Here is a 16832-nt window from a genome sequence, read left to right as displayed (position 1 = left end):
GAATGAAAAACACACTTCCAGGGACTGGAAGTCCAGCTTCAGTCCCAGTGGTGACTTCATCCAGTATATGGGAGAAGGGCAATGGCTCTCAGCTTCCCTATAAAATTGATACCATCTGGGCCCTACTCATAAGGAATCAATTCTCACCCAGCCCCTATCTCCAGCTCCTGGGAGGTTAGAAGCACAATACCTTGCTGAGTTTTTCTATCTGGCGCTCTAGCTCTGGGATGCTAGATGCTATGACATCAACCTGGAGAAGAAACAAGTAGACACCAAGAGAAAGGGAATCATCAGATTCAAGAAAAAGAAATAATCTGTTTTCCAACTCCCACTTTCCTTGGTCTGGGCTAGTACCTCTCCATCTCTTCGACCCCTACGGCCATGGACAGCAGCTGTAGTCTCCTCCTCTTCCTCCTCTTCCATGCCACTGGTCTCCTCCATGATCCGAGAACTGCGCCTCCGCCCCAGGCCTTCCTCCGGCCCCTGCAGCTCTACCTCAGGTCGCCCAGTTCGCTTGGCCAAAGCAGTTTTCAATCTTGACGTAGACAGATTAAGGGAAACCGTGGTGAGGAACATGATACCACCACAAAAGGAACACCGTGAATCTAAGCAATCCCAGGCCCTGGGGTAAGGTCCCAACCCCAGAGGAGGGGCTAAGGACACTGAGTTCCAAGCAAAAGTCCTGGCTATGCTTCACTCTTTCCCCCTTCTCTCCTCTGTCCTGTCCATACCTCCGGAGCCGGCCTTCAACAATCCACTTGTTTTTCCTGTAGCTGGACATACTCTCCAGAGTCTTGTCAATCTCACTGCAGGGGAACAGGGAATGGGATTTGGAGGGAGAAGTGGCAGCACATACACAAAAGAAGGGAGGCTCAAGGGTAAAGGGAGTTTCATCCTAGAGCCTAGATTGGATGAACAGCAGAGGAAGGCTTGGATTCTCCCAGGGAAGAAAATTAGATTCAGTCCTAAGTCACACCAGCATGTCCAGAGCATGGCGGTGGACACACATTGCCGAGGATTTCTAAATGGCTAACCCCCTCCCCCATCCCATTCTGACCAAGGCACACAATAACCATCCCCACCCCTGCCCCTCACTTGATGATGAGGGTGGAGCCATTGAGCTCATGCACAAGGAAGGCCAGGACAGCAGCCTTCTGCTGGGGCGGCTGGGCTTGAAAAGGCTGGGTGCGCAGGCTGTCGCAAAGGGCTGGCTCCACTCCATACGCCATGAGGAAGCAGCGCAGGATCTCAGACACATTGTCTCTTGTTAGTGGGATCTCGGACACCTTCTCCCCCAAGATCTTTAAGGACTGTTTGGAGGAGAGCATGATAGGAGTTAAGAGAGAAAGAGGAACAACTCAAGTTGGGTGAATCTGGAGCAGGAAAATACAATAGAACTACAGGGTTAAGATAGGAAAAGAAGAAAAGAATGAAAGTTGATAGGACAGATGAGAGAAGGAAAAGGACAGGTGCAAAAGAAAAGGAGTAAATTAAAGGAAAATGAACAAAGTAAGCAGAGGGAGGTCAGAAAGAAAAAGGAATAGAAGAGGAAAAAATATATGGAAAACAGAAACAGGAAGAAACTACAGATCTTCCTCCACTTGTCCCTGGAGAGAATGACAAGAGTCAGGACCTAAAACCTTAAAGCAGTGAGTAGAAGTAACCTAGGAGAAGATGCAATAAATTACCAGAAGGGCTAGCATGTAGTATATAGATCTTCCTCAACTTATGATGAGGTAATGTCCCAATAAACCTATCATAAATTGAAAATATCGTAAGTTGAAAATGCATTTAGGGCTTCCCTGGTGGCGCAGTGGTTGACAGTCCGCCTGCCGATGCAGGGGACACGGGTTCGTGCCCCGGTCCGGGAAGATCCCACATGCCGCGGAGCGGCTGGGCCCGTGAGCCATGGCCGCTGAGCCTGCGCGTCTGGAGCCTGTGCTCCGCAACGGGAGAGGCCACAACAGTGAGAGGCCCGCGTACCAAAAAAAAAGAAAATGCATTTAATACATCTAATCTACAGAACATAATAGCTTAGCCAACCCTACCTTAAACATGCGCAGAACATTTAAATTAGCCTAGGGTTGGGCAAAATCATCTAACGCAAAGCCATTTTATAATAAAATGTTGACTATCTCGTGTAATCTACTGAATACTGTACTGAAAGTGAGAAACAGAATGGCTGCATGGGTACAAAATGGTTGTAAGTATATCAGTGAACACATGGCTGACTGGGAGGTGTGCCTTGCTGCCGCTGCCCAGCATCATGAGAGAGTATCGTACTGTGTTTCTCTAGCCCAGGAAAAGATCAAAATCAAAATGTGAAGTACAGTTTCCACCAAATGCGTAACACTTCTGAACCACTGTAAAGTCGAAAAATCATAAGTCAAACCACTGTAAATTGGGGACCATTTGTATATCTCCCTTCACTTGTCCTGATCACTTTGGGAAGGGGCTTTCATGTGTTTAACTTAAACAGAAAGCAAAACTGAGAAAAGCACGGATTCCAGGCCCTCTGAACCTGCCCAGGAAAGGACCTCACCTGACAGTAGGAAGGCAAGCCAGGATCATAGAGCGCAGCTTTCAGGAGCCGCACCAGCAGATCTTGCACCTCGCCCAAGCTGTCGCCTTGACACAGGAGTCCCTCCTGCAGGACCCCCAGGCTAGGTACATCTTTGGCAGGGTCAAAGCCCAGCACCTTGCCGAAGCTGTGCAGGAACTCCACAATGGTCAAGCAGTCTGAGAAGGCCCCACTAGGCAGGATCAGACCAGGGATGCGTGAGAAGTCAGGCAGGGGCTGTAGAGATAAAAAGAGGTAGGGTGTTCTGTCAAACATATGGGAAGGCAACAGTCTGGATATCTAGGAGGCTCTTCCTTTCACAGAAGTGTCTTCATGGATGGCCCCTCCAGGACCTGTTACTCTCCCCTCACTACCTGGTGGTCAGTCAGACACATGTCCTCTGTGGGCTTCTTCATCTCCTCCAAGATCATCTGCTGCCTCTGTCGCTCCTCAAAGCGCCTCTGTGTGGCCAGCGCTTTATCTGCTTTACAGGCTGGCTTGGCTTTGGCCACCTCCTCCTTTTCTTTCATTTTTACCTTCTCCTTCTTCTCCCTCTTGACTTTTTCCTTCAGTTTTTCCTGCTTTGTTTTTACTTTCTCCTTCTCAGCCTAGCCACCCAAGGGAGAGAGGAATCAAGAGTGCCATAAAGATTCAAGTCACCACCCTTTCCAGGTCCCCGTCCTCCCCACCTTACACCCAAAAACATGACTATAAAACGACACCAACTCACACGTCTTGCAAAATCAGTTTGGTGACTTCAAAGTTATGCTTGTGGGTACATGCACCTACCTTCAATTTCTTCTTGGCTTCCTTCTGCTTTAAGCTCTTGGTCTCTTGTTTCCTCTTGCTCTTGGCCTGTAAACCATAAGGGAAGTCATTTCTCCTCAAACTCTGAAAGCATCACCGCTTTGACTAGCATTCAAAAACAAACAAGGGTACTGGGGAAGAGAGGTGAGACATGGGATGAAAGGTTGGCAATGGATCAATTCTCTCACCCTGGAGATGCTCACATTATTCCTGAATAAGCCCAATTCTCTAAATGGCGAGTGGCAGACGTGGGAGAAGGAAGAGAAGACAGAGCAGCTGTAGGAAAAGTTAACCTACTGTGTGATCTCTCTGATGTCCCTCACCTGCCCTTGGTTAGTAGTCTGACACTCTCCCCGTTGTACCTTCTGCTTCATCTTCTTCTTGATTTTACTCATCTTTGATTTATCTTCCTCATTCAGTGTTTCTGTGAGGGCAGAAAGGAAAATGAAGAGGGAGGCAGGCCAATCTCCAGCACCCAGAGCAGCACACGCCTGTCACAAAGCTGGCCTCCGAAGCAGCTCCCTGAAGAATCCAAGTTTGTGGGGTTGTTTTTAAGTATACATAAAATGTTGTTGGAGAAAAAATGTAGGAGAGGCACCTGCTACAGAGGTGGCACAAAGAACTCCAATGGTATCTCCTGCCCAGAAGCACCAGCCCCTGGAACACTAGACTGCTTTAGAAGGGGTCCTAGAGGCCAAAACAGCAAAGTAGCCTTATAGCCTGTCTCTCCTCCAGGCTATCTGACAGATTGATCTTAGAACAAAGAAAGGAAACAGAAAAACTGCCAGGGAAAGCAGGTGGTCTTGAGTGGGAAGCACCAATTAAGCAAGAAAGTGCCAGAAAGAAAGGGCCCAGATAATGGACACTTCAGCAGAATCATATCAAACTGACATAGCTATTGCTTACGCTCAGCTCTTATGTCTTGCTCTACTAAAAGGTCTGAATTTCTTCCCTTTTGGAAGATAATATTGAAGTGTGATTCTGCAAACAATAGTGTTTCAGAATTGGTGTTTTTGATATGACAGTACCTATCTTATTCTGGCATATAAACACTACCACCACCACATCTGTACAGCAACCCTCTAAGTTAGACAGGTATTACCTGCAGATGAACCACTATAGGCTTTTATTAAAATATAAGTGACTTGCTCCAGGTCATACAGTCAGAATCTGGAAGAGCTGGAACTCTGAATAGGAGACCGATGACTCCAAATTATTTCAAATTTATACTATATCAGGGCAAGTGCAATATTTACTGAAAAATTAGACATTTCCAATCTGTCCATCCCACTAAAACAGTGCCAATTATCTTTTGGATTCAGATGTGAATTCTGAACCTCCATGATGGTGGCAATGAGTAAGGTAAGAGTATATGTACGAGACAGCCAAAACCAGTAAGATAAGTAAGCTGAAAGATGGAAAGAAAGGACATGAAAGCCCTCTCCTCTCATAACTATTTTTGGGAACCGCCCAGGCTCCACTAGTAAGAGAGTAACTCAGGAAAGAAACTGATTGTAAAAGAAGTACCACAAAAGTGCTGGGACCCTGATGCTGCTTTCCAGAGAGGGGAAGGTGATTCAGATTCATTTCTTCCAGATGTCAGTCACACTCCTGGGAAACCCAGGCATTAGCTATTCATCAACATTTCAGATACCTCAGAGAGTGAGCAGAATCCCCAATCGTACCTTGGGCCTCCAGTTTCTTTAGGAGGCGGTTGTCTGTCTTATTCAACAGCTCAGTGATTTTGACCTTGGGTGGCCGACCTCGGCCCCGTTTCACCTTGGGGACATCCTTGGTCTTGGCCTTCTCAGTGTTTCGAGGTCGGCCCCGTTTCCCAGTAATTGCCTGAATCCTGGATGGGATCTCCTCTGCTGAGAGCTGTACCCACTGCAAGCCCTGAGGTAATAAGGAAGACTCTGTTACAATGGGAGGGAGTCTGTGCAAGCCACCAGGCCCTCTGAACCATTCAATGCCCAAGAATCTCCAAACCCCATGAGAGGAAGCTGCAGCTTGTCCATCAACCCATTCTCAGACACAAAAGCATATTTAACCCTTGGGTGTGCACCTCTGGTGTGTCTCTCTCTTCAAAGAAATCACCAACAGGCATACGGGGACTGAAGCTGAAGTGCTCACGGCGGACGTTGTGTACCACGTTGCGGCTCAGGTACTATGAGGAGGAGGTAGAGTGGCATCAGTGAAGTTACAGCCCTACCACACCTTTGGCCAGCAATAGCACAAGCAGAACAAGCCCCAGAGCAGACAATGCCAGCTTGTTGCCACTGGGCCCCAAAACAGGAGTCTGTGCTTTCCTAAAAAAGTCCACGAAAGCTACATTACCTTGATCACTTCCGGGAACTGTTTCATCCTCTTCCCACAGGGGCCGTAATACCAGGTCTCCCCCTGCCATCGGTGGCTGCCCTTCTTGATGCGCACCTCTCTCCGCCACCTGCCAGAAAAGCACACGGGCCCTGCCGCCAGGTCACACCCCTACCCACTCTCAAGCCACCCAGAAGCCAAGCCCAGTGAGCAGATGGCCTGCCCCACACCTGTCTCACTAGAACTGCATGTAGATGCAGAGGTTCCTGAGATACAAGCTTGGTCAGAAGGCAGGCCTGGGCCACAAGCCCCTCAGCACCACAGGGGAAAGCAACACACCAAACTGCACAAGCCCAGAAAGACCTCCACCCCTCCCTTCACAAAGTCAGTGAGATGAGCAGCCAGAAACCCCCTCCCTAATGCCATTCAGGGCAAATTACTGGGTTTCCACTAAAGAGGATAAAAGACCTAAGAGAATAAAGGCAGAAGAGACAGAGGCTGGGGAGGCAAGCAGAAGAGTAAACTCACTGCTGACTCCATGAAATGACTCCGTAGAGGCCAGGGTTTAGTGAGGAACTCTGTGTTCTGAGCAACAGATTATTCTAAGACTAAGCCTTATCTTTCTCTCAAAAGTTAAAGCAGAACTCAGACTTGGTGATCACAAGTAGCCTACAGGGGCGGAGGTGGGGAAGGTCAGGAAGGCAGTTATTCCTATAAAGCCCTTGGTGTGCTGGCTTGTTCATTCTGGTCTCATACTGTTCCTGCCCTTAAAGTGCATTAAAAAAAAAAAAAAATCCCAATTCATGGGGACTAAGACACTCCCCATTCACTGCTATTCCTTCTCTAAGCATACAGGACAAGGTAACTCATTTGGACATCTGAACCCTAGACCCACCAGCTGAATTTGGAAAAGATAACAGCAGTAGCCCCTTGAGGAAAAAACTGAGTGGTCACAAAATGAGGAAAGAATGGGTGAGCGGAGGAAGACCGTGAGAGAGGAAGAAAGGTAGCCTAAGAATCTCATGCCCAGAAACATTATCACTGCAGGTAACTATCCTTTAACCCATTCTTGTCTAGCCCATTTCTCCCCATCTCAGATGAGAGGAGCTCCCTTCCCTTTTTCCTAGAGTCATTCATTAAATGTGTCAAAGGTCGATGCATGTAGCAAACTAGAGCATTTACCCATGTTGGAGGGGAAGACGGACTTCTTCTGGGGTAGCAATACGTCTCCTCAGGACATCACCTTGGGGAAGAAGACGGGGGATACCCAAGTTAAGAGTTCAAGCAAAATACTGAGACGACAGGCCAGTGAGGAAGGGCTAAATGCCACATGAGACAGAAACTTTTCCTGGAACCAGCTAGGGGTGGAACAGAATCTAGACACTCACCACTACCAGAGGGAGTGACTCCTTCTCCAGTGATCTCTTCCAGGTCAGCAGTTGTCTCAAGGAAGCTGCTGACATTCTTATCTGCTGGGGAGGCTGCTGGGAAGACAGCTGCTGGGGAAGGTGCGGGGGAGGCTTTTGGGGAGGTCACTGGGGAGGCCGTCAAGGAGACTTCTGAGGAGATGGGTGGGAGGGCTGCTGAGGAAGTTGGAGAGACTGTTGGGAAGGCTGCCGGGGAGATGGCTGGGGAAATTTCTGGGGAGGCTGCTGGAGAGACTTCTGGAGAGATTTCCGGGGAGGCTGCTGGAGAAACCGCCAGGGAGACTGCTGGCGAGGCTGTTGGTGAGACCGCTGGCGAGGCTGCTGTACGGAGCTGAAGAGTGGATGACTGGTCAGGGGCTGGCTGGGTCAAAGATGGTGGGAACTCTGAAGCCTGAGTCTCCATCTCTTCCTGTTCTGCATCACTGCCATTATTCAGGTCAAAGCTAGTATCTAGAATCCAAAGGGACAGGATGGCTAAAGGAAGAACGATCATATAAAACAAGAGAATCTACTCAGACAAACCTGGATGGAGCTAAAACAAGGTTATTTCAAGGGCTTTCCCCTAGGGTTGGAAAAAGAGAAATGGCCTCTGGCTCTCTTCCCCTACCATTCATGAAGGTTAAAGGGCAAAACTGCTGCTGCTGTCACTGTGTGAAGAAATACCTTTCACCTGGAGCCAGTAATGGCCTCCGGCCTCCTGTTCCCCACAAACTCCAAGTTTCACCCCACAAGTTCTTTTGGGCACAGGGCAGAAGTCAGAGTGCCTTTTTTAGTCCCACCATACACTGTTCCATGGCCTCCTCAGCTCCCAGGAAGGTGTTCTCACAGATTTCCCACCCCTAAGGCCTGTTCTCTCACCTTTGCCCAGGTCAAGGACTTTCTCTGTCCTAGCTCTCCTCACTTACCTTGCAGAACAGACTCCCCAAGGACAGGGGGAGAGGTGGGGCTGGCAAATATAGAGGCTGAAGTTTGACTGTCATCTGCCAGGAGACTAAAGGCAGTGGCATTATTGAGGGAAGGACAATCGAGGGCAGAGATCACAGGGCTGTCCTCAAGAGGCAGCTTGTCCTCTGCACCCATCAGCTCCGTGTCATCTATACCATAGAGTCCTCCAGTCACTGGCTCTTCAAGGGTGGAAAAATCAGAAAGCAAGAGTTAAGAAATACTAGTCTGAATATATCCAGTTTTAGTTCCTATAGTGTGAAGCTTCCTTCTAATATTAGGGAAAGGCAAGGCAATGGTTTCTACCCACAGACCAACACAAAATTCTAGCATCTATCATAAAATAGGCCTTTCTTATATTTCAGTGGGGTAAAAGGTAATCGTTCAATGGCAAGTTAGTGAGAACCCAAACAGCCCATCTGTGTGGTAAAAAGTCCCTATCCAGGGCTCTTGGCCAAAAGGAACACTGGGAGAGAACCTGGGAAATGAACCAATTCAGCTCAGAGTGCAGCTGACCCAGTCAGGCCTGTGGCATGAAACTGTGGTCTGCCACAGGACCATCTAGAGACCCCAGTGTCCCAGATTCCCAAATACTTTCCCTGGCTTACTATCTCTTCCAGGTGGTATAAGGTGGCTACCCTCTGCATGGATACGTTGAAGGGAGCTAATCTCCAAGCCTACCCGGTGCCAAAGTGTTGAAGGGCTCCAGAGAGACTTCACTGAGGATTGGAGTGTCTTCCAGTTGATCAGAAAGATGTGAAGGATCATCTAAGCAGCTCACTGTGGGATCAGGGACCAAGACTGAGACCTCTTGGTGTAATGATTCCACAGAAGGGACAGAGCCGTTGTAACCACACATCTTTAGTTCTAGGAAATCCCAGGAGAGGGCAAAAGTCAAAATCAGTGCCGTCAACGGGCTCAGTTAGCTATTAGTAGGCAATCTTTGCTAGAGGGATGGATGTTCATTCTTTCAACATTTATGGGTCCCAGTTCTATGTTGGGTACCGATCATACCGAGAACTTTTGAGTATGCAAAGATGTGCGAGGAAGATCCTGCAGCAGGTAAAGAGGGGAAAGAAGAGTGGGGTCTGAGACAAGAACCCCATCATGTTCTCAACTGTTTCCCCCATCCAGTTAAACAGAGAAAACATCCTGTGATTTCACAGGGTGGTCACCCTTATACTTGGAATCAATAGCAAACTAAGCATTTATCTATTCTGAGGGGGAAGGTGAGAGGGACTGCACATGTACCTATGCTAACAACAACAAAAAAGAAAGGAAACTGTGAGTAGACAAGCAATGGTGTGCTCTGCCTGTTCCTTCCCTCCTGCACGTGCCAATCACTACTTAGGGCTCAGCCCACTTTAGCAGCCAGTCTGGCCCTGCCATAGTCAAATCAAATTGGCCTCTTTGCCTCCTGCTGATGCCCCAACCCCTTCCTATAACTTAGAAGAAGGCTTTCTTGATGCAGGGTGTCTGTTGGGGCTGTTTCGGGCTCGCCCACCTGCCCTCTCCAGGCCAGCAGCTCTGCATGAGCTTGAAATAATTTGCACTCCCACTCTCGAGCTGGTGCTGCTGCCACAAAAACACCAGCCACTTGGCTCTGCTAATCACCAACATGCAAATCAGCCTCCACTGCAGAGAGCTGGAAAGACAAGTTTTCCTCACCTCAAAAAGCCACTGCGCCCCCCAGAGCCCCATTTTCCCTCTCCCAACCCAGCTCACAGACCCACAGTTATACCTGGCTGCTCCTCTTCCAGCTCCAGGCTGCCTACCAAGCCAGTGCCATTCTCCGCCACAACTGAAGTCAGCTCCTTTTCTGCTGCCTCATCAGGATGGATACCACTGCCTACCTCCTGGGAGGGTGCAAAGGTCTGGATGCTGGATCCCAACATAGGAGAAGTCTGTGGGGAGGTGAAAAAACTAGGGGGTCCATTGGGCATCACCTCAAAATTCTGGTCAGGAAAGGAATCATATAGTTCCTGTGAATCGAAGTTAAGCCCCATGGGACTCTGGGTACCATTGGCCCAGAACTCTTGGCTCCCAGCCCGAAGGTTAGTGTTGTGACTTGGGGATGAAGGTTGCCGGCTGCCCCCAAGGATGCCGTTGAGTGGGTATTGCCCCCCCGAGAACTGGGAGAGAAGGGGTGGGTCCTTGAGGTTGCTGCCAGGATTGGCAGGTGGGTACTGTGAGTAGTTCCAGAGACAGTCATAGGCCACGTTGGGGTGATGGAGGTGTGAGGTGCTGGAGGAGTGGGGAGCAGAGTTCAAAATCCCTGAAGTAGTAGTGTGAGATACAGTAGATAAGCCATTAACATTCACATCCCCATTCAAACCTGGCAGAGAAGGAGGGAAAAGGGTCAGTTACAGCTATGTATGCAAGTAACACTATAAATTCTACTAGAGGAACAGCACTGACTAGAAAAAGGGAAGGTGAAGGGGTGGGGGATTCCCCCTCTACTGTATTTATAGTTTTTTGGTCTCCAGGGAACACCAAACCCAGATGCTCCTGGGTGGAAGCTTAGCAATTGCTGCTGAGGCTGCTGAGTAGGGGGCTGGGGAACTCTCCCAGCCACCACAAGAGCGACCAGCAGAGAGCTGGCTGCTCTTGATGCTCAGGGCTTTTCAAAAATTTTTTTTTTAATGAAACTGTTCGCAGACGCCCTACAGTGACTTGCATTCTTCCCCACCCTCATTCCCTGGAGGAATTCTTCCCTTGCAGTGGCATGACTGAACTCTCTGCCCACCCCCCACCACCCGCCGCCTTCCCCAGTGCCTGTTTGCCCCACAGTGGCACCAGAAGGGACAGCCTCCACCTCACTGGCACATGCAGATCCAGCACTTTGTGCTGGGCTAAGAATAGAATTTGCAGTCACCACAGCAGAAAGATCCCAGCTCGGAAGGCTGGGCTTGGCCCCTCCCCATAGGCACTGGAGGGTAATACACAGGGGGGGAAAACTGCATGAGCAGTATGCAGACTTCAGTTCTCAACACCAATGGCAGCCTCTGGATTGGAGGGCAATCAAATAAAAGGAACCAAGATACTAAGGAAGCTTCAGGGGACATGGGAGCAGTCCTCCAGCGAAATAAGGGAGTTTCTATCTATCTGCAACCCCCTTGTGAAAGACAGGAGGGAGTGGTGGTTGAGTATAAGCCTGTGGCAGTATTTTTCTGCTGCAAGGAAGGAGGCAAACATTTGTGCCTCACTCTGCTTCCAAGCATAAAGTACCTGAAACCAAGGCAAGATTAGAGAGGTACTTGGCAGGGCCATGGTACAGAGCAACTGATAAGCCAAATCCAGGAAAAGACCTGATCCTGGCAGCAACACTTCCGTCTGGAATTATAGATGTTTCTCTCTGGGGAACTAGGTAAGAATTATAACTCTCCCTGTCCCTATCTTCTATCCACAAGGACAGGAGGTGGCACAAGCACTTCAAGCATCTGCTCGCTTCTCTGCTGCACAAACTAAAAGGCAAACATATCCCAACCTTCACCCAACCCCTCCACCCCCAGTCCTAAGGGAGGGCTACTCCAGCCCCTAAAAACAGCTTCTCAGAGGGCTGGCCCTTTATCTCTTTCTCACGGGTCCAACCTGGTTATCAGAAGCAGCAGCCAGGGAACAGGGCTGACAGAAGAGCAAGCTAAGATGAAAAGGCCAGTATGTTTTTCTAATCCCTTCCAGCCTTAAAATGAAAAGTGTTGTTTCCATAAATCCCTAGAACTTGTTCTTAGAAGTTTGACTTCTCTCCAGCAGCTGGAGTTCTGAGGATTCACTTCCTCCCTTCCCACCTGGCATAAAAGAGAGTTGTTGTAAAGTAGCTAGTCCAGAGCCAAACCTTATCCCATCAACCTGCTCTCAAGGAGCGATGCCCACTCCCTCCCAGGCCATGTGGCCCTCACACTCACTTTTCCCTTGCTGGGGGAAGTTCATGGGAGACCCGTTAGTGTAGAGCCCCTCCCCTGAGGAGGGAGAGGGTTTCAGTCCTGAGGCAGCAGGTGCAGGGGGAAGGCCAGTAAAGTTAAAATGGTCGTTTGCCTCCATTTCTGTAGGAGGGGAGAGAGAGGGGAAAAAAAATACTGGCGGTTAAACAAGGTTATGTCACCTGGAATCTTCTAGAGGGAATGCCCCCTCCCCTCCATCTACTTTACTTACCCTTCTCCTACCCAGGTACTGGATTGGGAGGGAGGGGAGTTGCGGGGGGAGTGGGGAAGGAGAGAAGAGAAGAGGAAGTGGAAATATACTCCTAACCTGGGCAATGACCTTATAGAAACAGTGTTTTAAAAAGTCAGAATTGTAGAGATAAAAAGATTAGGGAGAAAACCAAGATACACACGTAGAGGAGTCTTCCCCCTGTATAAGCCCCCACCCTCTTAACTCCCAGCCCAGGTTACCCCTCTATGTTAGATATTAGCCCTCAACTGCAAAATTTAACATTCTCCATCCTTCCCGCCCCCCGGCCCCCCGCCCCCACCGCCAAGGTAAGGCCAGAGTCCCACTCTGGGACTTCTGTATACAGAAGGTTCTCAAAGCCATCTTTCTGACAGAAAAGCATGGACGTGTTGGCAGAAAAAGCATGTTTAATACATATACTGTTTTATTATTATAGTTGAGTTAAGCAATTACCATGTTATCCTATCCATAGCCCTAGACACCTGAAGAAGATAGTATAGTTAACTGAGGTAAAGGAATTTGAAAAGAATACATCCCAGGAAAGGTGACCATAATAGCAAAAGTCAAATCATCCAGTAACACGTCTACTCCTTTTTCATGGGAAATACCACGCTCTCTAAGAACATAGCTCACAAAAGTGTCAGAGCTGGAAAACTGACTAAATAAGAGAATGTCCCAAGGAACAGTATTCTGTTATGTCTACTGTGATTACTTCCCCATGTTTTGGTTTTGTGGCTTAAATGTAAATGGTTACTGAGAGGACAGCTAGGTACTTAAAGTTGTAAAGTGCAGTGGCTCATTGGGGAGTGGTATGGTTAAAAAGCTCTTTACCCTCTCCTGAATATGATGAGGTGATATACTACTAGGAATGATGATGAGAATAAATTTACCTTCGATAGAGCAAAGGGAAGAAGGAAGAAGACAGAAAGCAGAAGCTAGAATTACTGGCAAAGCCTGACACATCAATCAGATACTTATGATATACTAGCGCATAGTAATTTGTTATGTGAGAGACATGATCTGTCTTGATATAGAAAAAGCAACTCCTTTGGTTACCACAGAAGAGTAAAGGACAGAAGAGTTCAGGTATAAAGATTTTTTTATCAAGCTTCCAAGATGAGATAATAAGCAGACCTAGGTGATGTTTTAAATAACCTCTTAAAAAAAAAAAAACTACAAGTAAAGCTTTTAAAAGAATGAATAAATCAGTTAAGAACACATAAGGCCACTGCCCAAGGTTTGCAAGAATCATATTCTTGAACATGCTAGATAATGCAAATTAGCCACCATTAGGTGAATCTAACATAATTCTGAGCATGGAATATAAACCCTGTACAGTATACAGCACGATAGCTGTAAGATTTTCCGTGCTTGGGACTTCCTTGGTGGCAGTGGTTAAGAATCCACCTGCCAGTGCAGGGGACACAGGTTTGATACCTGGTCCGGGAAGATCCCACCATGCCGCGGAGCAACTAAGCCCATGCGCTCTAGAGCCCGTGCTCTAGACAACAAGAGAAGCCACCGCAATGAGAAGTCCGCGCACTGGCAACGAAGAGTACACCCCTCCCTGCCCCGCTCACAGAAAGCCCATGTGCAGCAACAAAGACCCAACGTAGTCAAAAATAAATAAATTTTAAAAATTAAAAAAAAAGATTTTCCATGCTTAATACCATAATTGTCTCTACCTTTATCAATTTTACTGGAATTTAAAAAATAAAAGCAGGGGCTTCCCTGGTGGCCCAGTGGTTAAGAATCTGTCTGCCAGTGCAGGGGACACAGGCTCGAGCCCTGGTCCAGGAAGGTCCCACATGCTGTGGAGCAACTAAGCCCGTGCACCACAACTACTGAGCCTGCGTACCACAGCTACTGAAGCCCGCGCAGCTACAGCCCGTGCTCCACAACAAGAGAAGCCATTGCAATGAGAAGGACGTGTGCCGCAAGGAAGAGTAGCTCCTGCTCGCTGCAACAAGAGAAAGCCCGAGCTCAGCAGAGAAGACCCAACGCAGCCAAAAATAAATAAATAAAGTGAATAAATTAAAATAAATAATAAAAGCAATTTGCATTTTGTCAATTTAAGAGGGGAAAATCTTTTAGGATAAACTCATTTCCCATACAGGATTTCCCATCTTCACTCTAAAATAAGCAACAGACCCAGACTTGCTATGCATCAGTGAAGAAACTTGGTCTCTACAGAAGACCTCAGGGGCCCCCAGGATTTCCTTATAGTTAAAGACCATCCTCAGCACTAAGGGATCTGAAAAATAAGCATCATTAGATTAGTGACCCTTCCGAAATGAAAGACACCAAGGAGGAAAGTTCATTCCCTATACTCTAGGTTAGGTTCCTTCCAAAGCTTACATCACAGGGAGGACTTCCCTGGAGGTCCAGTGGTTAAGATTTCGCCTTCCAATGCATGAGGTGCGGGTTCAATCCCTGTTGTGGGAGCTAAGATCCCACTTGCCTCTCAGCCAAAAAACCAAAACATAAAATAGGAGCAGTATTGTAACAAACTCAATAAAGACTTTAAAAATGGTCCACATCAAAAAAAAAAAAATCTTTAAAAAACAAAACAAAACAAAGCTTACACCACAGGGAATTCCCTGGCAGGCCAGTGGTTAGGACTTGGTGCTTTCACTGCCAGGGCCCAGGTTCGATCCCTGGTGGGGAAACTACATGCCGCCAAAAAAAAAAAAAAGAGGACATTCAGGGATTCATTTCGCAAGTCTAGAAATGCTATGCCTGGAGAGCCAATCTCATCTGGTCCCCACATCTCCTCTCCCCCAGTTTTATGCACAGCCACACCTCTGCTGTGCGCTGGACTACATTCTCCCACTCAATGATAGGCCACAGTTCGTTTTTCCTTTTTCTGTTTGAATCCATGAGGAAACTAGTGACCTTCTCATCTCTGCTACTCTGGGACAGCATAGCATTTCCTGTCTCATAAATTACATACTAATAAGCATAAATGGATGGCTTACAGAAATCAGATAAGTAAAGGGAATGGGAAGTTATCTAGTGCCTGAGGTCTGTTTCCCCAGGAGCCTCTACTGAGGGGTCATCAGGACCACAATCACTTCATTTATAAGAAGCTTCCTAGAAACATAAAATACTCTGTGCTGTGCAGTGAGATCAGCGCGACAACAGTGAGCTCTAGGTGCAAATCCCAGCTCTATTACCACTAGCTGTGTGACCCTGAACAAGTTACTTAATGTTGCTGAGCCTCTGCTTCATCATTAGTAAAAATTTTAGTACTCACCTCCAGGGCTTGTGAGGATTAAATGAGAAAATCTATATAAAGGACCTGGCACAGCATCTGTCACCCAGTAAGCACTCAATAAATTTTAGCTATTATTATTAGACAAAAAAGAGTAAAAACTATTTTTTGTTTTTCGTTTTTAAAAAGATAATCATATCCAAAGGGTCAAAATATAATTTAAAACCATTATGATTTTTACTAGTATGGGAGATACTACAAAACCAGGGATGATCCTCCCAGCCTTGTATGCAACTGGACTCTTGATTTCAAGAGAAGTTTTGCATGTGGGATCTTCGTTCCCCAACAGGGATCGAACCCAAGCCCCCTGCATTAGCAGCGAGGAGTCTTAACCATTGGATGGCTAGGGAAGTCCCTACACTCTTGATTTCAGATGTCACTTAAATATGGGATCACATTATAGGAACGCAAAGAAAACGTGGGCAGCTCCTCTCAGCAATAAAACCAGGGTTATTTTATTTTAACCTTCCTACCCAAGATGCTTTTCACAATAAAGCCTGAAGGTAAATTATGTCCTCCCATCTAGAGCTAATAAGAAGAACAGTAAAGCAAAGGAGAGTGTCTCCCTTTGAACTAATGGGATTTTGGCCAAATGAAAAGAGAAATCAGTCAGTGCCCAACCCCCAGAATAGTAGATAGCTCTCCTGACCAGGAAGTACAATCAGGCCAGCACGCAGCCCAGTCCCAGTAGTATGTAAGTGGATCTCTTAAGGACCTCTAAGCTTCATTTATAAGCGTTAAGGGACACTGCCCCTTAAGCTTGAGGTAGTAAAGCTCTTGCCACAAGGCCAAGTAGGCTGCTCTTTCTCTCAGTTGCTACTGAAGAGTTACTACTCTGTGGACCTGTGACACGGTTTTAACAGAAAAGGGCTGACAATGCAGTGTTGAAATAAATGTTACAAATTTCAACACCGTTGCAGGTGCCCTGACCAACCCTAACGCTCAGACCTCTGAGGCTACCCCCAGAAAGACAAGACACATTAACACCATCTAGCTGGACACTTGAGCAGTCCCTGCAGCTCCTTGGTTCATTCTTCCCATATAGAATACTAAAATTCCACAAATAGAGAGGTTTCTAATTTTATGGGGTGGGGAGAGATTTCAAATGTCTATCTTTACTAAACACTGAATTTAAATCTTGCAGTATAGTAAGTAAATCGTACTACATTTTAGATTTGTAATTGTGAATGTTATGAAGGATACTTCTGAACTCTACACATCTCTGGAATCATCCACCATACTCTAATACAGTGGTTTCCAACCAGGGTGATTTTGCCCCCAGGGGACATTTAGTCATTTAGAAAGGTATAGGCTGCTGGCATTTAGGAAATCAAAG

The 16832-nt window shown here is 47.3% G+C and overlaps 1 protein-coding gene across 5 annotated transcripts in view; it reads right to left on the bottom strand.

The window, feature by feature from the left end:
- BAZ2A (bromodomain adjacent to zinc finger domain 2A) overlaps positions 1-16832 on the bottom strand; it is a 34316-nt gene that overhangs the window by 7053 nt on the left and 10431 nt on the right. For 2 of the 5 annotated variants that reach the window (XM_032647162.1, XM_032647163.1), the window contains 17 exons: positions 11958-12095; positions 9794-10387; positions 8734-8919; positions 8016-8234; positions 7072-7560; positions 6866-6926; positions 5705-5813; positions 5433-5534; positions 5053-5263; positions 3691-3791; positions 3350-3415; positions 2935-3168; positions 2543-2797; positions 1096-1310; positions 732-806; positions 355-535; positions 191-250 (listed from right to left, as the gene is read on the bottom strand). In XM_032647162.1, the coding sequence (XP_032503053.1) occupies positions 191-250; positions 355-535; positions 732-806; positions 1096-1310; positions 2543-2797; positions 2935-3168; positions 3350-3415; positions 3691-3791; positions 5053-5263; positions 5433-5534; positions 5705-5813; positions 6866-6926; positions 7072-7560; positions 8016-8234; positions 8734-8919; positions 9794-10387; positions 11958-12093 (3294 nt within the window). In that variant the 5' untranslated portion in view covers positions 12094-12095. Of the gene's footprint in view, positions 1-190; positions 251-354; positions 536-731; positions 807-1095; positions 1311-2542; positions 2798-2934; positions 3169-3349; positions 3416-3690; positions 3792-5052; positions 5264-5432; positions 5535-5704; positions 5814-6865; positions 6927-7071; positions 7561-8015; positions 8235-8733; positions 8920-9556; positions 9692-9793; positions 10388-11957; positions 12096-16832 lie in introns of those variants that run through there. The other 3 variants (XM_032647164.1, XM_032647165.1, XM_032647166.1) reach the window with 2 other exon arrangements.

The sequence above is a fragment of the Phocoena sinus genome, chromosome 10 (assembly GCF_008692025.1).
Source record: "Phocoena sinus isolate mPhoSin1 chromosome 10, mPhoSin1.pri, whole genome shotgun sequence".
Lineage (NCBI taxonomy): Eukaryota > Metazoa > Chordata > Mammalia > Artiodactyla > Phocoenidae > Phocoena > Phocoena sinus.
Note: the sequence above shows the minus strand (reverse complement) of the source record. Positions and strands in the feature narration are given on the sequence as shown.